The 18,712-nt window shown below is 40.9% G+C and overlaps 1 protein-coding gene across 1 annotated transcript in view; it reads right to left on the bottom strand.

Moving 5' to 3' along the window:
- Phf6 (PHD finger protein 6) overlaps positions 1-15,226 on the bottom strand; it is a 45,299-nt gene extending 30,073 nt beyond the window's left edge. Inside the window, exons 1-3 of the mRNA XM_021153596.3 lie at positions 15,036-15,226; positions 10,800-10,981; positions 10,270-10,371 (exon numbers count right to left, since the gene is read on the bottom strand). Coding sequence (XP_021009255.1) covers positions 10,270-10,371; positions 10,800-10,937 — 240 coding nt within the window. The 5' untranslated portion in view covers positions 10,938-10,981; positions 15,036-15,226. The remainder of the gene's footprint in view (positions 1-10,269; positions 10,372-10,799; positions 10,982-15,035) is intronic.
- Positions 15,227-18,712: the final 3,486 nt, after the last annotated feature.

Here is an 18,712-nt window from a genome sequence, read left to right as displayed (position 1 = left end):
TTTCCTTTTCCCCATGTAGGTATACATGTTAATTCTCGGTTTACTCTGCTTGGATCCCACTCCACGGTCGGTCTTGTTTTAAACAGGCAAAAACATTGTCACCGATAATACTTTTCTTTTACCCCCTTTTCACCTTGCTCCTGGAAGACATGAGAAACCTCAATTCTGAATCCCCAGCTCCAAACTTGGAGAGTTTGGAAAGGAGGTCCTGTCCAGTCACAGGGGACTGCTCAGTCTTTCTGCAGTATACTCAGAAGCCGTGGGACCAGCCACAAGTTCTGGTATGCTAACGTGGGTTAAGCTGTACCACACAAGCAGGTCTCAGGGAGCTGACCTGCAGATGAAAGAGGAACCAAGTCACGCATGAGAGGCCACACAAAGAACTCAAAGACTAAAATTTAGCTGGACCGTAGGAAGCAGACAGCGAAGCATACCTGCGCTTCAGTCAACTGAACAAGGCCAAGAATGAAACCAAGTCTCCACCAAGTCTTAAGGATCAAAAGGAAAAACACTGTTTTCTCAGCAGCCACGGGGAAGAAAATGAAAAAGAGGTTGCCAACTTCATGGCTAGGTAGAAAAAGAAAGCATTTGTGGAAAAGCTAGAATCCAGTGGCTACCTGGAGACCCTTAGAGGAGGCTCCCAGAGCTCAGCTGTAGCAGAGGAACTCCCAGCACATATATATGCTCCCAGCAGATCAATGTGGTTAACTGCGTTGGAGACACTTGCTTCAGAAAACTGCTTTGAATACAGAAAATGCAAAGGAAGGTATGAAAAGAAGCCATGGGCCTGAGCCTGTAAGGCAAAGAAACAAATTGTCAAAAGCACCTAAAGAAAGGGACACCCATACCTAGGCTGTCTTCACAAGAGACAAGCTCACCTTACAATGGCCTGGCTCGTTCTTCTGGCTGTAATAACATCATCTCCCATAAAAACCAGAAAGCAGACCAGTACAGTTAAGGCAAACAGTCAGAAATGCCCTAATATTGCTGTACAACTCCAGGATCATAGTGGAGAATAATAAAACCTTACATAGCCAACATAGACAGAAGCAGCCTCTGGCCTACCAAGTTAGTTGACAGTCACCAAATTACTTGTTACAATTTTTAAAAAGAATGCCACTTCCAAGGATGGGGTATGAATTACAAACTGCTTCGATGTGATATTATAGCTCTACTCGTGTTTTCAAAACCAGTCTTTTCGAAAGGGATCACAAATCAAAACAGGCTTAGGAAGTCTAAAAGGAAGCTAAAACCCTTCAATAAAATCTGAACACTCACATCCTTGAAAAGTAGTGACAAGTTGCTTAAAGACAGATTTGGACTTCAAATTCTAGGTATCTCTTAAAAAAAACAATGAAAAGCACTTGTCATATATTTTTACCAGAGTAACAGAGGAAATGAAGTAGTTGAGGGAGACTTGGAACCTGAAGGATAGTAAACTTGGACTGGGAAGTTCTTGCCTAATCTATCCCCTCTGACCTTCTGCCGAGTACTCAACTATTCCAACTCAATCCAATTACCCAAACCGTGTCTGATAAGAAAAACAGTCTCCCACTAGAGCACTTCTAGTTTGTTTCTTTCCCCTTTTCTTTGACTGAAAATTTCAGGCATTTTGCAAGTGCAAACTTTTTTGTTTAGATTTTTCTCAGCTATGGGTCGTTGCAGCTGTGAATATTGTGAACTACCAGGATGCTTGCTATATTTAATCTGTGAAGAAGGCCCAAAACACAGGCACACTCAAGTAAGCACCAAGAGAGTCCCCCAAGCCACACAGAGCTCATTTGCCGTTACTGGTCAGTGGTTTTTGCGATTCTGAGGATTGAACTCAGGTCCTTGACCATACTGTACAAACAATCCTGCAGTGAGCTGCACCTCCTGAGCGGAGCTCTGCCTTTATATTACTGGTTTTAGTTCTCCTCCATTAGCAAACACAAATGAGAATTCTATGACATAAAGTTAGTGCTCCCAATTGCAAAACGACTACAGGAAGGCAAAGAAAAAAGATTGCATTTAAATAAATGCATTTCCATAATAGCAAGACAGTTTTCTCCAGCACTGCTTAGTCTACTTAATCACCACGAATGCAAAGTTCACTTTAATAGAAATTTCTGATAAAATACCTACAGACATTAAAATTAACCTGCATGCCACAACTGGCTTTTAAAAAGAATTCCCACTTGCATGAATACATTCCTAACGCACGTGTACACAGTTACAAAGATGAAGAAAAAGATCTTCACAGTGAAATTTTACCTCTTTTTCCTCCCCAAATACTCTATGGCAAATGTCCTGGGAGAGCAACATGGCCTGCTTTTTGTTCCTGTAAATGAAGTTTAACTGCAGCAAAGCAAAAACGCCTTTGTTGCCTTTGATTACAATTAAGCCCAAGTAGCTGGGGGAGGCCTTACAACTTTACTATCTGGTCTTTTATGAAAAAGTTTGCTTTGTGGCAGACACCTGTACTCCTAGCATTCAAAAGATTGGGGCAGGAAAATTTTAAAGTCAGAGTGTCTTAAGTCAGGGCTTCTATTCCTGCACAAAACATCATGACCAGAAGCAAGTTGGGGAGGAAAGGGTTTATTTCTGTTACACTTCCATTCTGCTGTTCATCACCAAAGAAGTCAGGACTGGAACTCAAACAGGTCAGGAAGCAGGAGCTGATGCAGAGGCCATGGAGGGATGTTCTTTATTGGCTTGCTTGCCTTGGCTTGCTCAGCCTGCTCTCTTATAGAACCCAAGACTACCAGCCCAGGGATGGTCCCACCCACAAGGGGCCTTTCCCCCTTGATCACTAATTGAGAAAATGCCTTACAGCTGGATCTCATGGAGGCATTTCCCCAACTGAAGTTCCTTTCTCTGTGATAACTCCAGCTGTGTCAAGTTGACACAAAACTAGCCAGTGCAGAGTATACAGTGAGACTCTATCTTATAAAAGCCAAGGTGTGCTTTTCTTAAAACCAGTCCTTTTCTCATTTATTCAAGTTGGTGAAGGATCATTGTTATAAGAACCTATGTAACATCATCCACCATCACCCAACACTTCTTCCTTGAAACCTTCCCTTCTACCTTTGAGTTCCACAGTATCAGACCACCCTTTAAAAAAAAAAAGAAAAAAAAAAAGAAAACAGGAAAAGGTTATCCTCTGTAGCCCAAGCTTGTCAGGAACTCCCATCCTCCTCCTGCCTAAGCCTCCTGAGTTGCTGGTATTACTGATGTGGGTGACCATACTAGGCTCAGATGTCACTTCCCACAAAACCTTGTGACTTCTCAGGTACATCAGCTGTGGTCTTCTTTCCCAGCTCTCCCATGGCTCTTTACTTCTAAGGCTAATTTATTTTAAGTCTATTTCCAAAGTATCTAGCACTGTGCCTGGCACGAAGTAGGTGCTGGACTATTTGATAAACACATATAAAGATAAAATTGAAGGTTTACCTGACAAATAGAATGCCCAAGAATATAACAAGAGTAACAACACTGGGTGAGTGATGGTTAAAGAGATAATTCGAAAACATTTCTCATGTTTGAGAAATACACATTCCCCACCATACTGAAGAAATAACCAGGCTAATTTTTTTTTAAGCGAAGTTAATTCTACTCCCCTTTCAAACTGCCAAAGCCTCAAAACAATACAACACCGATTAACCAAATCAGGATTTTTTATGTTATTCCAGTCTAAACCCAGCCCATTATTAAAGGCTTCTCACTTTTTCCTCTCCAGACCCACTCCTCTTTGAAATGCAAGGACTGATCAGTGCCCACTTACTGATCACAAAGAAGATTTAAAGCACTGTGCCAAATACATTCATGTACTATGCCCATGTGATAATACGCCAGGCAGAGAGAATATATTTTCAACTCTCTTGGAGACCACAGTTCACCATGGAAGCAAAAGCTTGCCCATGTGTCCTGACTACAAAGCATGCAGTGCTGGTCTATAGGGCAGTGACAAGCAGGAGTTTGAGCTGAGCCATACAAAAGGAACTTTTTTGTGAAGCAGCAGTGAAGGAACACATAGAGGGGATGTCTGAAAAGCTAGAAAGGAGAGCAGGCCGGGAACAGTCCGTTAAGACAGGCTTTCTCAGAATCATGTTGGTTCTCCCACTTCCACCATGTGTTTCCTAGGGATCAAACTCAGGTTGTCAGGCTTGGTGGCAAGTACCTTTACCAGAGCTGAACCATCTCACAAGCCTGGTAGTAGCTATTAAAGGAATTAGGCAAGTACAAGTGGCTATGTTTATTAGGAAACAAGAAGAGGAAAACTTGATAGAGGGTACCATTAAGAAAGAAAAGACAGGCTGGAGAGAGGGCTGCTCTTCCAGAGATCCTGAGTTCAATTCCCAGCAACCATGTGGTGGCTCACAACATGGGGTCTGATGGCCTCTTCTGGTGCACCTTAAGACAGCTACAGTGTACTCATGTATATAAAATAAATAAATCTTTAAAAAGACAAAGCATGCTCAGAGAGAGAATCTACACAACAGATGTGGAAGGGCTGAAGGGAAGGGATTCAGAAAGAAAGAGAATCCGATTTCAGAGCCGAAGGTTATAAATACTGGTTCAGACAGGTAGAGTTGAACAGGCCTGCAGGACATCAACAGAGAACAGGCAGGCCAGTAAACTGCAATCATTACGCTTCATTCTCCTCAGAAGCTGTGGTATAGATAATGTCTCCAAAAAATCCCATTTGCCTTTTTTGTTCTGAGTTAAAATTCTTGTCCGATCTTTTAAAAAAACCTTTTAACCATTCTCCCCCCGCCCCCAGTCAGGGTTTCTTTGTGTATCCCTGGCTGTCCTGGATCTCATTCTGTAGACCAGGCTGGCCACCTACCTCTGCCTCTCAAGTGCTGGGATTAAAGGCTTGTGCTACCACTGCCTGCCTTTACTCAATTTTAATCTGGTAAAACTCAAAGTGTTTTCTACATTCATTCCAGTACCTGACTATCTCTAGGAAGTCTTAACCTCTTAAATAGGGAACACCCTCCAAAAAGAATGAACATTCACTAGGAGTTGGCTATTTAGATCATAACTATACACACCCTGCCTCTGCCATGTCACATGCCCCCCTCCAACTGCTTAAATGCTATGTAGAATGTGTTTTCTTATGGTCAGAGACTACAAAAAATATCTCCAGTGTAAGAATAGACCATTTTTACCTAGCATACATATAGGGTTCTGTCCTAACAGTAAGATAATGCTACTGACAAAATACATTAAATAGGAGTCTGAGCATGTCCTAAACTTTGCAATTTGCATTAGAAAGCCATCATACTTTTAAAAAAATGTGATTTGGCATGGAGCAGCTAAAACGAACAGCTAGTATAACCTGATAATTAGGAGCTCTGGCCATGGATTCAAATCTGTGATCTGCCAAGTGCTAGCTATATGACCACAGACTTTACTTCTCTGAGCCTCAGTTTCCTTTTGTTTTTTTTTTTTTAAGATTTATTTATTTATTATATGTAAGTACACTGTAGCTGTCTTCAGACACTCCAGAAGAGAGAGTCAGATCTCGTTACGGATGGTTGTGAGCCACCATGTGGTTGCTGGGATTTGAACTCTGGACCTTCGGAAGAGCAGTCGGGTGCTCTTACCCACTGAGCCATCTCACCAGCCCCTCAGTTTCCTTTTGTGTAAGGCAGGACTTTCTTTTCTTGCAGTATGACTGTGAGGATTAATCAGGATCTGTATCTAAAATAGCCCAGTCCTTATTAGTACATATCAAGTACTCCGTAAGTATCACCAGGTTCTACCATTAGAAAAAGTATAAAACATTCATTCAGGCATTCAGGGGCGGGAGAGAGAAATGACTCAGAGGTTAAGAGCACTCACTGACTGCTCTTCCAAAGGTCCTGAGTTCAATTCCCAACAACCACATGGTGGCTCACAACCATCTGGAATGGGATCCGATACCCTCTTCTAGTGTGTCTGAGGACAGCAACAGTGTACTCACATGTAAATATAAAATAAAAATAAAAAGTCTTTTAAAAAATCCATCCAGCGGAGTTCGTAAGGTGTAGTAGAAAATTCTCCTTTGAAAATAGGACAGTTTGGGAATCATGTGAGGATGGCCTTTTTAAATAAAGGGAGAAAAATACCACAATCCTGAATACGCCTTTAATGGAAATAGAATAAAGAGCTTCAAATGAAGAGATGTACTTGAATTACAGAGGGATGAGTTCCTCAAATACATTACTGTTCGTATTTCATGTGACTTTAGTAGAGAATCAGTTTGCTAACACCAGAACAGGCCAGAGGAGTGTATCATCCTGGATGGCTTAGGTAGATCTTGCCTAGGGGTAAGGAAGGTGAACTATGCGACCTCCTGAATTCTTTTGACATCTGTTATCTATCTGACACAGGTACCAATTAGTAAAAGTAACTCTCAGAGTTAGAGCTCAGTGATATCACCAAGGTGCTTCAGAAAGAATACATTCTTCAAATCAAATACCACTCTCCAGTGTCTCCTCACAGCAAATCCAAAAGAGCAACCATTACTTGGAACTTTCCTTGGAAATCACATTTTTGTCTACATGGTGAACAAGGATAGACTTATCAGGTGGCTACAGCACATACGTATAATATCTCGACACTTGGAAAGAGGGGTCAGGGGGATTAGTAATCAAAGCCACCCTCAGCTACACAGTGAGTTTCAGGCCTGCCAGGGTCACATGAAACCCTGACTCAAAAACGAACACCGAAAACAAAATATAGCTGGAACAGAGTACAGATATGGCATCTTGTATGTCTTTAATAAAGAACCGGAAGTCATTATGGGAAAAATAAATAAGAACTGCAAATAGTTATTTTCTTTTTTTCTTCCTATATCTTGGGCCTATATATTTTATTTAGTTAGTTAAAGTTTTTTGGGGTGGGGGTGACAGGGTTTCTTTGTGTAGCCCTGGCTTTCCTGGAGTCCATTTGTAGATCAGGCTGGCCTTGAACTCACAGAAATCCACCTGCCTCTGCCTCCAAAGTGCTGGGATTGAAGGTGTGCTCTACCAAGCACAGCTTTGGGCTTATATATTTAATAAAATGGAGAAAAGAGATAAATACAGTCATACAAAATAACTTTCCCTCTCTGATCCTTGAAGCTGATATGGAAATGTGAGAAAAGTGCTTATGGGTAGAGGAGCTGTATACCTGCAGGAACCATCTACCCACATTTCTTGCTCTACTGAGCATCCCCGCCTCTGTAAGATTCCCATCCAGCCACCTGCAACCTGCATCAAGACCTGGGTCAGCTCCTCTTCTATGGGGCAAATGAACACCTTCAGAAGGAACAGCAGGTACTGGCTGAATTTGACCATGAATGCACACAGCAGACTGGACTCCTGCTTTGGACTGTTTTCAGTGGGTACTCATGACCCTTTTCATCTTGAGATGCACAGGAAGTGGAGTCAGGGCAAAAAGGCTCACAGAATTAAATGCTTTAAAAAGCTGCCCAGGGAAACCAGTTACTTGGTTTATACATAGTTTAGATATATAAAGCTATTTTTTTTATTCTTTCCTACATGAACTGTGGTCCTTTTATTGCTTAGACAAAGCTATACCAGGGAAAGTAAAGATAACTAAAATAAAGAATATTGGTTAATTGGCAGTACCTCATTAAAAAGAAAACAATATAATGTAAGGAAGAAAACTGAAAGCTAAGCTATTTCAGTGCCTGGAGAGAGAACTTAGCTGTTAAGAGTATATACTACTTTTGTAAAAGATTCAAGTTCTGCTACCAGCATTAACATCAGGCAACACATAACTGCCTATAATTCCTGCTCCAGGGCAACCAATGCCTTCTTCTGGTCTCCATGGGAAGCTGCACTCATATAAACATACCTGTACACATAAAGTGAAACAAAACTAAATCTTAGAGGAAAATTTAAGGGGCTAATGAGATGGATTACTCATTAAGGGCCCTTGCTGCTCTTTCTTTCATAGGATCCTTTCAGAAGATTATGTGTATGGCAGCTCCAATATCAGGGGAATCCGATACCCTCCTCTGGCCTCATGTGACCCAGGCATGCACATAGTGCATGTATGTATGTACATACATACAAGCAGGCAAACATGCAGGCACATTAAATAAACCAAAAATTTAAAATCTAAGAAATCATTTCAAACTGAAATGGATAAATGTTGTTCTCCCAATTCACCAAATGAATAATTTCAATTCTAAGACTCTGGATGATGAGGAAGAAAACAGGTGAGGCTCCAATACACTCCTCTTTTGCCGCTATCCCACAATCCAAGACAGCCACAGTGTCAAGTAGCTTTTGAAACAAGTCGTAACTCTTAGTGCATTTGTGCTGGCAATAGTGTGCATGCTTGAGAAATCTATCAATGAGTCATGCCCACCAGCCTCTGGTAAATCCTTCTACCTTTTATAACAATTTCTTCTCATTGCTGTTTAGTAGTATGTGATGATAAAACAGTATCTACTGATCGGCAGCAAAAGACAAGGAAGGTAGTGACTTGTCTGAGATAACAATGTGTCCATGGTAATTTTCCAGAAAAGAAAGCTATAGGGCTGGAGGTGTCGTTTAGGAGTCAAGCATATGCTCTGCATATTTAAGCCATGGATTCAATCTCAAGCACCTAAAAATATTTCATCTCATGACTTGTCTTCCTAGCATGCTTTCAATTAGTCTTCTCTGACATTAGCAGGATTTTATCTGTAAGGAATAACCACAGAGGTGGCTACCATTGGTCACGTCTTAATATTAACCAAGAACTGAGCAGCACGCTTAGTCCTGCATATTCTCTTTTAATCCTAGTAATAACATTGTGAGTCAGGTGTGTGCACTATCCCTTATATAAGAAGGCCCGGCTTAGGGAAGGAAATAACTTACTCAGGGTCACCCAGTTAGTGACAGGGATGGGATTCAAGCCCAAGCCTATTACTATTTCTAGGCATTTAACCCTCAATATTATTCCACTCACTAGATCAAGGAGCAATTTGAGCTATTTATAGCACACTACTCCTGGGGTGGGGCTGGGGAGGGGTAGAAATTAACATATCAGTTTCTGACATTCAAAACAAAATAGTTCCTAATAGTAAAACTTCTATCCAGTTCTGGTATTTTCTTTACAAACAGGTTCAAATAAATGAAATCTCGATTGAATACAGCACCACTGACAGATGTATACTTCTGCTTCATGTAACATTCAAAATGATGGCACCAAGTTTCTTAATCCTCTGTCAGTATCAGGGGCAAATACCAGGTTTGAGAACAGGAGGCATTATCAAGTGTGCCCGGTTTATCTTATCAAGAAGAGGAAGGATTCTTACTTATAATGACAAAGGATATGCTAAGCGATAAGGTTTACAGCACTATTTTCAAGTAAATAGCATTCTCTTATTGCATCTGAATTAGTTTTAAGGACCAGGAAATAAAAAGGAAATAAAAATATGGTGTCCTGGTCCCTTTAAAAAGATCAGCATACTACAGTTACAAGAAGCAAAGAAAAGTCATCAAAGGGAAATCACATTTAAAAACTCCAGGTCTTTTCTATTCTTATTTACAGTTTAGGGTTGGGATGATAAGATAGCATTCACAGTTAAGATCTCACTACAACAATGGATGTAATTCCAATTAAGAGATCAAACAAGAAAAAACAGCCAAATGAAAAGAAATCTTTCAGTCAATGAAGCACTGCAAGATAAGTCGGGTGTTGTAAATACCAATTGAGATTATGCTACTTTTCCCAAGGACCAATATAACAGCTGGCCACACTGGTTACTGGTGGTAAAGATAAGTACAGGAACATAACTCTAGCGTAGCTTTGGAAAAACTCCTGGAAAATTCACCAAAAATTATCCAAAGTCATAGATGCTGTGTCATATAGCCAAACCCCAGACCAAGATTCTGTTAGCAAGACTTATCACTTCCCTGCTGACCGGGCCACTGTCATCTCAGTCTGTGATGAGCCATCCGAACTTTATGACGAAAAGGGAAGACATACCAGAATTATGAACATTACATTTGAATGAAGATTTGAAACATGATACATGCAAATTAAGTAAGCTGCTTATTTTGTAAGTGATCATAGGCTTTAAGATTTTCCTTGGGAGAAGAAATATTTCAAGATATTGATTTACTCCTTTTTGTTGAGCTGTAAACAAACAAAGCTTTGGATTTACTCCCTGGAAAATAAAAACAGCCCACAATTTAAAATTATAGGAAATCTACAAAGTAAAACACTTTAAAATAAGTAATTTCCTTCTTCGTGAGTTTTAAGTAATTCTAAGCTTAAGAGGCAGAAATACCAACTTACCAGTTTTGTGCCTCTTTTAATTTCCTTTTGAACATCTTCAATAGAAAATCCACCAAGGCTCTCATTATCAGAATGTGAGGACACCAAAGCAGACGAAAACAGCTATAAATAACATTTGAAAAAATTACAGTTTGCATATAAATTACATCAAGACAATGACGAAGATGCTAAACTTAAAAATAAATTTTCTATTAAAATGACACTGTATAGTGTTAAACCATTTCTTACAAATCTAACCGGGTTTTTTTTTTTTTTTTTTTTTTTTTTGCTTTTCATATTCAGTAATACTAATATGTTAGTTATTAAGATTCTTTCTCAAACCGGGTGTGGTGGCACATGTCTTTAATCCCAGCATTCGGGAGGCAGAGGCAGGTGGATTTTTGAGTTCAAGGCCAGCCTGGTCTATAAAGTGAGTTCCAGGACAGCCAGGGCTATACAGAGAAATCTTGTCTCGAAAAACCAAAAAAAAAAAAAAAAAGATTCTTTCTCAAATGGTTTTGTGGTCCCTTGATAGATGCCAGTATACTCACCATGCATTTGTGGTGTGCTGCCACCTTCTGGTTTTCAGATATCAGTAACTGTCCACATTCCTTGTCTCTATTTGACTTACAAAAGCCACATTTACGCTGTCTCGTAGACCCTTTTTTCTGTTCAATTGAGCTTGACATGATTTTTAGTGTTTAGAGACTGCCACTTTAAGCCTCAAGAAATGCTACAGAGGATAAAACGGCAACAAAATGGTTAATTTCCATTCAAAATGACCTTATATGGATCCACACAAGTAGCTCAATATCTGACCCAGGTTGTAATATAGTTACTTAAATATTAATAGAGATAAATATCAAAACCCCAAGATGCCTTCCGTATGTAAGAGATGTTAAGAAAGGGAAAAAGAAGTGGCAAGAAAGCAATCAAATCTAGAGTCATTGAGAGAAATCAAAATAAATCCAAATTAGAAGATGTGAAATCAAACTGCTCTTGTGTGATAAAAATATATAACACAGCTTCAAACAGTGGCACATGGCTGTAATCTCAGCACTTAGGTTCAGGCAAAAGACCATAAGGAAGAGGCCTGCCTGCACCACAAGGTGAGCCCGAGGACCCGTCTCAAAACCAGCCAGAAAACCAAAATCACAAAACTAAATCATCCACTAGTATAATTAAAGATAAAAAATAAATTTCAAGTTTAGATATATGTCCACCAAGGAAACAGAATGATGAAGCTCTAAGAACAAGTTAAAACTACCAAATATTGAGAGAACTGAATTCTTTAATTGCTTGCTTTTGTCCAGTTCACATACTGAATAAAGCATTAAAAGTAAAATTAAACATAACTTTGAAATAGTTATTTTTAAAACTTGAAATACTTCAAATGTAAGAAAAGCATGTTTTTGACCTTAGACTATCTATTGCTACTGTTCCTTTTTCTTGTAATGAAATAATAAAGCTCCTACCAGTATACCATAAAATGCAGTCTTTAGGATCCCACTATTTACTAAACCATTTTATTTGACTGAAATTTATCCCAAGTCTACTTATTAAAAGCCAATCTGATAGTGATCTCCTACATGCAGTAACTTCCATACATAAGTTAGCAATGCTGTGAAAATTCTGAATGAGCCTCACATTTGATCAGATTATAATTATAGGCTGTACAGTCAAACCAAAAAAGGGAAGAAAAGCTGTAACACAGAAGTCTACAGATTTGGATCATCATTCTCAACACAGATCATTTAATACCATCACTCAACAAATTTCAAATCAGTGTTTTGATCTGTATAATTCGCCCAATTACTGGGACTAAGCGGCTTAGATCCAGGTTGGCATAACACTCATCACAATCAATAGAATCTCAAACTTCTGTCTTCAAATTAGCTTATTCAGTTATTGCCATTTATATACATTTAACTATTCTCAGGACATTGTGCTTAGAGACTTGGCTCACTAACTAGTTGGTAACTCTGAGAAGCATCTCTTAATCAGCAGCAGCAGTAGCAGCAGCAGCAGTAGCAGCAAGGTAATGCGCCATTCAGAGCCATTCACGGAGGATCATCAGGATGTAAAGTTATATGAAGCCACAAAGAAAACATTTCTTCTCATTAATTTATATCCACTATTTGCTTTTGAACAAGACTTCAAAGGTCTTGCTCTCTCTCCTTTGCTAGGTTTAACAAACTCTTAATGCTACCTATAATTTTAAATACCTCAGTCTTCCAAAGTGCCATGGGGTACTTCTCAATAATACTGATTTCAGAACACTGGCTATAAACTGTGAAACTAATTAGAAATAGGCAGCAAAGCTTTTAGCATTAAAAAAAAAAAAAAAGAAAGCAGAGAAACAAAAGAAACAAAAGAGGAAGTGTGTTTGCATTTGCTCTGGCAAGTATATGTCCACTCCACTTGCTTTATGAAAAATATAGCTGCTCCAGTTTTTAGAGCTATGCAAAAACACCAAGATTCATAAATAGCACCCAGATCTGCTACTGGAGTTCTAAATGTGTTTTCTTTACTACCATGCAATGCATTATAGGCTCTGTTAAGTCACCATGATGTATTCAGCATTTCTCCAGGTCATCCAGGGCAGCTGAAAAGACGCTACATGATAAATCTTATCTTCATAGGCATCTTTAATGTGCTGTTTCTAAACAATCCCAGCACTAGCTTTCAAAAAAATGGCTGAAGATAAGCAAAATTCTTAGAGGGAAAATCATCCTTTATCCCCCAAATTGAATCTGAAATGGTACCCCACTCCATTCTATCTTTATTCACTATTGCCTCTTTTAACTAACAAACGGTATATTTTTTCATCTTAATTTTCAGAACCTGCTTTTCTAGATACCAAAGATTCCAAAATCTAAAAGAGAAAAAAAAAATATATATATACACACACACATATACTTACTTTGCATTGTAAAGCATTCACATATTTCTTGGTAATTTATATTTTATTTGAAAGTGAACAGAAACACACAAATGTGCAACAAACGATTAAAATTTTGCCTTGCTATGCAATGACTAATTGGATTTTTCCACTAAAATTCAAATAATGCATGTGTGCAGAGCTTGCTGATTTTTTTTACATCTGCCTTATAAACCATGCAGCACCAGAGCCCATCATGGAAACAATGACGACTCGCAAAACTGTCTATCAAAAAAAAATACAGATTTTTATCTACTACTGTCACACTTGTGGTCTAGGGTTAAGCAGAATAAGGACATTCTATCAGCATTACTATGGGGCTCAAAAACATCTATTGAGCGCTTTCGTTTTAATTTAAAGGTTTTTCAAGAGCAGGCAAAGCTTAAAGTTCAATACTTTAACCCAACAATGAGATGTTTCAAAGAAAGGTAACATTATGGATAATGTGTAAAGGTGAAAGAAACAACTGTAATTTTATGGGAGATACTGTTTAAATGTCTGAAAAAGAAACCCCGCTGAAACAATGAATGCATTTCCGATTTTCCAAGATGCTGTGAAGCATCGAGGTAGAAACCACCTGGATGACCAAGGAGGGCATTTGAGAACCAAACTCGAGAGCTTAAGTCAATGGCTAGTATCTTAAAAGAACGTTTTCTACCGAAAACAAACAAAACAAAACAAAACTGCAGTTCCGGAAGATGAAAAACCTTCCGCATGCAAGCCAGTTGAAATTCACAGATATAAGTGCGATCCTCCAAAGATAACACGGTCTTTCTCTCAGCAAAGTTGCAGTGAAGAGAAATAAATGAATAGGAAATGTACCGGAAGAGCACCTGAATTTGGTTGCACGATATTATTACATGCTTCGCACTGCTTTTTTTTTTTTTTTTTTTTGCGGTTATTCAAAAGGAAACTAAAGGAATTTTCCAGTTGTTTCAAGCCAAAGGGTAGTGAAGAAATTTGAACTGTATGAATAAGACCCGATATTACGTAGGAACCAGAGGAAAATTAAAGGCTTTTCAAAGATCAAAAGATTTATTTTTCACTTTCACACAGAATATCGAAACGAATAGAAACTGCAAAAGAACGCCGTGCTGTTCGCCCATGTAATAAAGACCAGACAGGAAACAGAGCGGATTCTCTCCGTTACGTATTCCCCAATCTCACACAAGCTTCCTAAATCTCCCTCTAACCAAAGCGCTGTATAAACTCGAAAAAGTCTCTTCCTTCCCAACACTTCAGTAGGTTCCTTTCAGCCAGAAAGTTGGGGTCCCCCCCTCCGATTGTCCTTGGCCAGGTCTCTGGAATTCAGGAAAATATCACCTTCTTCACACTCCTCCCTTCCCCAGGAGTTCGTCCTCTAAGGACCAGACTCCTAAGCATCTCCTTATCCATCACTTTCGCCCGATTCCCCTTATTGGGGAGTTTTTCTTTTTCTCCCCCTCATTCCTTAAGGCTCACCCTCATGCCATCCTAACCAATTTTTTTTTCTCTTACACTTCGGAAGTAGTCACCCTCCTTACCACTGAAACCATCTAAGCGACAGCAGAGTTTTTTTTTGAAGCCCCCATCCCAGTATTTCTCTCCTCCGATGTGAAGCCCCCTCCCCCGAAGTCTAGGCTGCCGCCTAACATGTCCCTCAGCGCCCCCACGGCACTAGGTCGCCAGTCTCTGTAGGGAGCACCGACAATGCGCGGCGCCTCTGGGGGTCCCTGACAATGAAGGAGACCACCGCCAGTCCCCCCCGTAACAACGGGCAGGGGCGGCGGCCTGGCCACCGCCATCCTCTTCGTCTTCTCCCGCCAGAGAGAGAATGGGGGGCCCCTGGCTACCGCGGGGAACTCACCAGTGGGGCTCACGGCTGGGCGAAAGGAGGACAGCGCCCACGAGGGGAGACGGGGAAGGCGGGAGTCGGTTCTCCGGCACTGCCGAAGAGCGGGGCTCTGTCGCCAGGGGTTGTTTCCTTTCATTCGAGGAGAGACGGGCTCGCCGAGCGCCCTTACGTTGCCTCCCTCCGTACGCACACGACCCACAGGACGTTGAGACGTCTCGAGCGCGCCTGGCACTCTGATTGGTCACCGAGCTGGGGCGGTTGAAGCCGCCGAAGGACGACGCACGCGCGCAGACCAGCCCCTCGAAAGGTTCGGGGTGCCCCGCCTCCTGCTCGCGCGCGGACCTTCTATTCTCCGCTCTGCCTCCTGGCTGAGGCTTGGGGGCCAGGAGCGGAGGAGAAAGAGATTTGAAGAGAAAGCTGGGCACTGGGAGGAGAAGGCGTTGGGTTGGGGCCAGAAAGCCTGGAACCAGGTCCTGGGGAACCGGTTTTCCCGCGAAGCAAATGCACAGGCCTTAGCCCTTGCACTTGTTCGTCGAGGCCTTTTTTACATCCATTATTTCATTGTACTCTCCTGGCATCCCTGTGGGGTCCTCCTTTCGCCTGATTTCACTGCCCGCAAAGACAGAGCTCCCAGTGCAATTTGCCCGTTTGCGTGGCCGTCTTTGGGCTAATCGTTTTAATCACACAACCTTTTTTTTTTTTTTTGGAGGAGGACAGAATGTCTTGGAAATGAGGATGAAATACCTTCCAAGTTTATTGTGAAGAAGACTAAGGATGCAACTGAAGCATGTATTACCCTAATAGCTGGCTGGCTCTTTGTAAATGCTGGAGTTGCCATAATCAAAAAAGATGAGTGATTTTCTTTATATTCCACACAAATGAGCTACATACCTAAAGCAGTGCTCGCTCGCTCTCTGTCGCTCGCTCTGTCTCTCTTTCTCTCTCTCTCCCCCTCACTCTCTCTCTTAGCTTATTGGAGGCATACTCCTGACTGTGACTCTCAGCTCCCTCACTTCCAGCTCTGTGACCTTGATCACGTTGTATTACCTCTCGTCCTTCAGACTTATCAATTCTAAAATGGAGAACGCAATGGTCTCCCTCAGAAAATGTTGTGAGAAATGAGTTAATATGTACAAATCACATTAATGTCTGGGGACATAGTATACTTTATGTGAGGGTCAACTTTTGTTATTTTCTTCTGGCCTCTGCGAGGGAAAACCATTTTTTAAAAAGAAAAAAAAAAATCTAACGAACCAGCGAGGCTTTAAAAAGCTGTCTTTGATTTAGCCATGTTTCCTGCAATGGGAGTGGATTTACACTCTGGATCCAATGTTTTTACACGTCGTTCCATCAATCTTTATTTTTTTTTTCTTTTCAAGGTCAACCTTAAATTTCATTGCACAAGAAACCAGTAACCATAGTGGTGTAACATTGATTCATTCACATGGAACTCAATGAGGACCTACAAATCAATCATTTAGCTATAAGGTATCTTTCTGTAGTGCAGGTGCTGAGTTATCTATCTGTCCTGATTTTAGCACCTAGACCTGTGCCCCCCCCCTACTTCGCATCTCTCCTGTGCTCTGGAAGCATTGGGCACCAGTTGCTTTGCCCTACCTTGCCTGCACTCTTAAAAGATCCACCTGCTTCCACTGCCCTTTGCCTGCGGTTACTCTTTAAGGTAGTGACTAGAGATTTGCATAGGAAGATCCACAATAAGTATTCCATTTAAACTGTATGTAAACGAGAGGCCTTCCACCACCATCTCCCAAGTTTTACAGGTTTATTGATGCCACAATCATACAGATAAATATGTAAGAGAAAATGCAGCACTTGAACAGCATAGGTCTTTTTGACCCCCTAGTCCCACATTTTTACCATTCTTTCATCCACTCTTTTATCCATGCACCTACTTGAACACAATTTAAGCCAATAAAAGTTTGCAAAACGAAGTTCGAAGCCAAAAGGAAACAGATTAATCCGACAGAAGCCCATTGAGTTCACGATCTAAATACTGAGGCCATCAAGTAAACCAATACAGAATGATGTGCTGAAGGTGCACACCTAAGGCAGAGTCGTACACTGCCTGATGTGTACAAAGCACTGTGGTCAGCTACATCACAATAATGATTAAGACACAGCTTTTCCTTTCAGCTGATTACAGTCTAGTAAGAAAAAGACAAATGGCTACAACAGGAGATGTAAGCAGTAAGTACCTTACAGACAGGAAGAAGTAAAAGAGAGTTCCAAGAGTATTATCAGTGGATTCAGTTACCTTCGGGCCCAGGGGTGGTGACCAGTCCCAGTTAGCATGACTGATGGATGCAGCCTGTTATTTCCTGCTCTTAGTGCCTGGGGATCTAGCATAGGCCACTGATCTCCTAGTGATTCACCAGTACCAATCTTCTTCTGCTCTTCTCCTTCGGGCTCCAGTTACTGCTTTTTTGTACTTCATACTCAGCAATGGTCCCAACATCATCTAATACATCCATCTCACTCTGATCCACTTGGCTCTGCCCTGGGGCACCAGTTGCTTTGCTCTAGCTTGCCTCTACGCTCAAAAGATCCATCTGCTTCTACCGCCCTGTGCCTCTGGTTACTCTCCAGCCATTTATTCAACAAACATTACAGATGGCTTCTGTATGGCAACGAGTATTGGAGGTTATAGAGATTTGAAAGGGGACATGGCATAGCTCCTCACTAACACAGCAAGTGGTGGCTGGATATGACTGAGGGTGCTCAACTATAACCCCTGCTCTCAGGAATTAGAGGCAGGAGGACCTTGAGATTTCCAACCTAGCCTCAGCTACACCGCATGATCCTGACTCGAAAATCAGTGTGCAGCTAGAGAGATGGCTCAGAAGTCAAGAGCACTAGTTGTTTTGGCAGAAAACCTGGATTCAGTCCCTAGGACTCACAACCACCTGTAACTCGAGTCCCAGAGGGACCAACGCCATCTTCTCAACTTCAAAGGCACCAGGTATACACATGGTACACTGACAAACATGCAGGCTGAATATTCATACACATAAAGTAAAAATGAATAAGGCTGGAGAGATGGCTCAGCTGTTAAGAGCACCGACTGCTCTTCCAGAGTTCCTGGGATCAAATCCCAGCAACCACATGGTGGCTCACAACCATCTCTAATGAGATCTGACGCCCTCTTCTGGTGTGTCTGAAGAGAGTGATATCGTACTCACATATATAAGATAAATAAAAATAAGCCTTTTGGAAGCCGGGTGTGGTGTCACACGCCTTTAATCCCAGCACTCGGGAGGCAGAGGCAGACGGATTTCTGAGTTCGAGGCCATCCTGGCCTACAAAGTGAGTTCCAGGACATCTAGGGATATACAGAGAAACCCTGTCTCGAAAAACCAAAAAAAAAAAAAAAAAAAAAAAAAAAGCCTTTCAAGAGTGGGGCGGGAACAATTGCGGCTGAAGAGAGAAGAAAAATTTAAAAATAAAAATGAATACATTTAAAAAATAAATATGAGAAAATCCCCACAAACTCATCAAGTTATACAACGTAAATATATAAACTATTTTTGAAGTATATCTATCTCAATAAAACTGAGGGAATAAAAAAAAAGCTGAAAATAAGGACACAGGTCCTGGCTTCAAGGAATTGTCCATGTAAAAGATGTAGTAAGGCCACTCACTAGGTTTCAGTGCAATAGATGAACTTCTCT

This window comes from Mus caroli, unplaced genomic scaffold (assembly GCF_978045245.1).
Source record: "Mus caroli unplaced genomic scaffold, Mus_caroli_1 scaffold_5, whole genome shotgun sequence".
NCBI lineage: Eukaryota > Metazoa > Chordata > Mammalia > Rodentia > Muridae > Mus > Mus caroli.
Note: the sequence above shows the minus strand (reverse complement) of the source record. Positions and strands in the feature narration are given on the sequence as shown.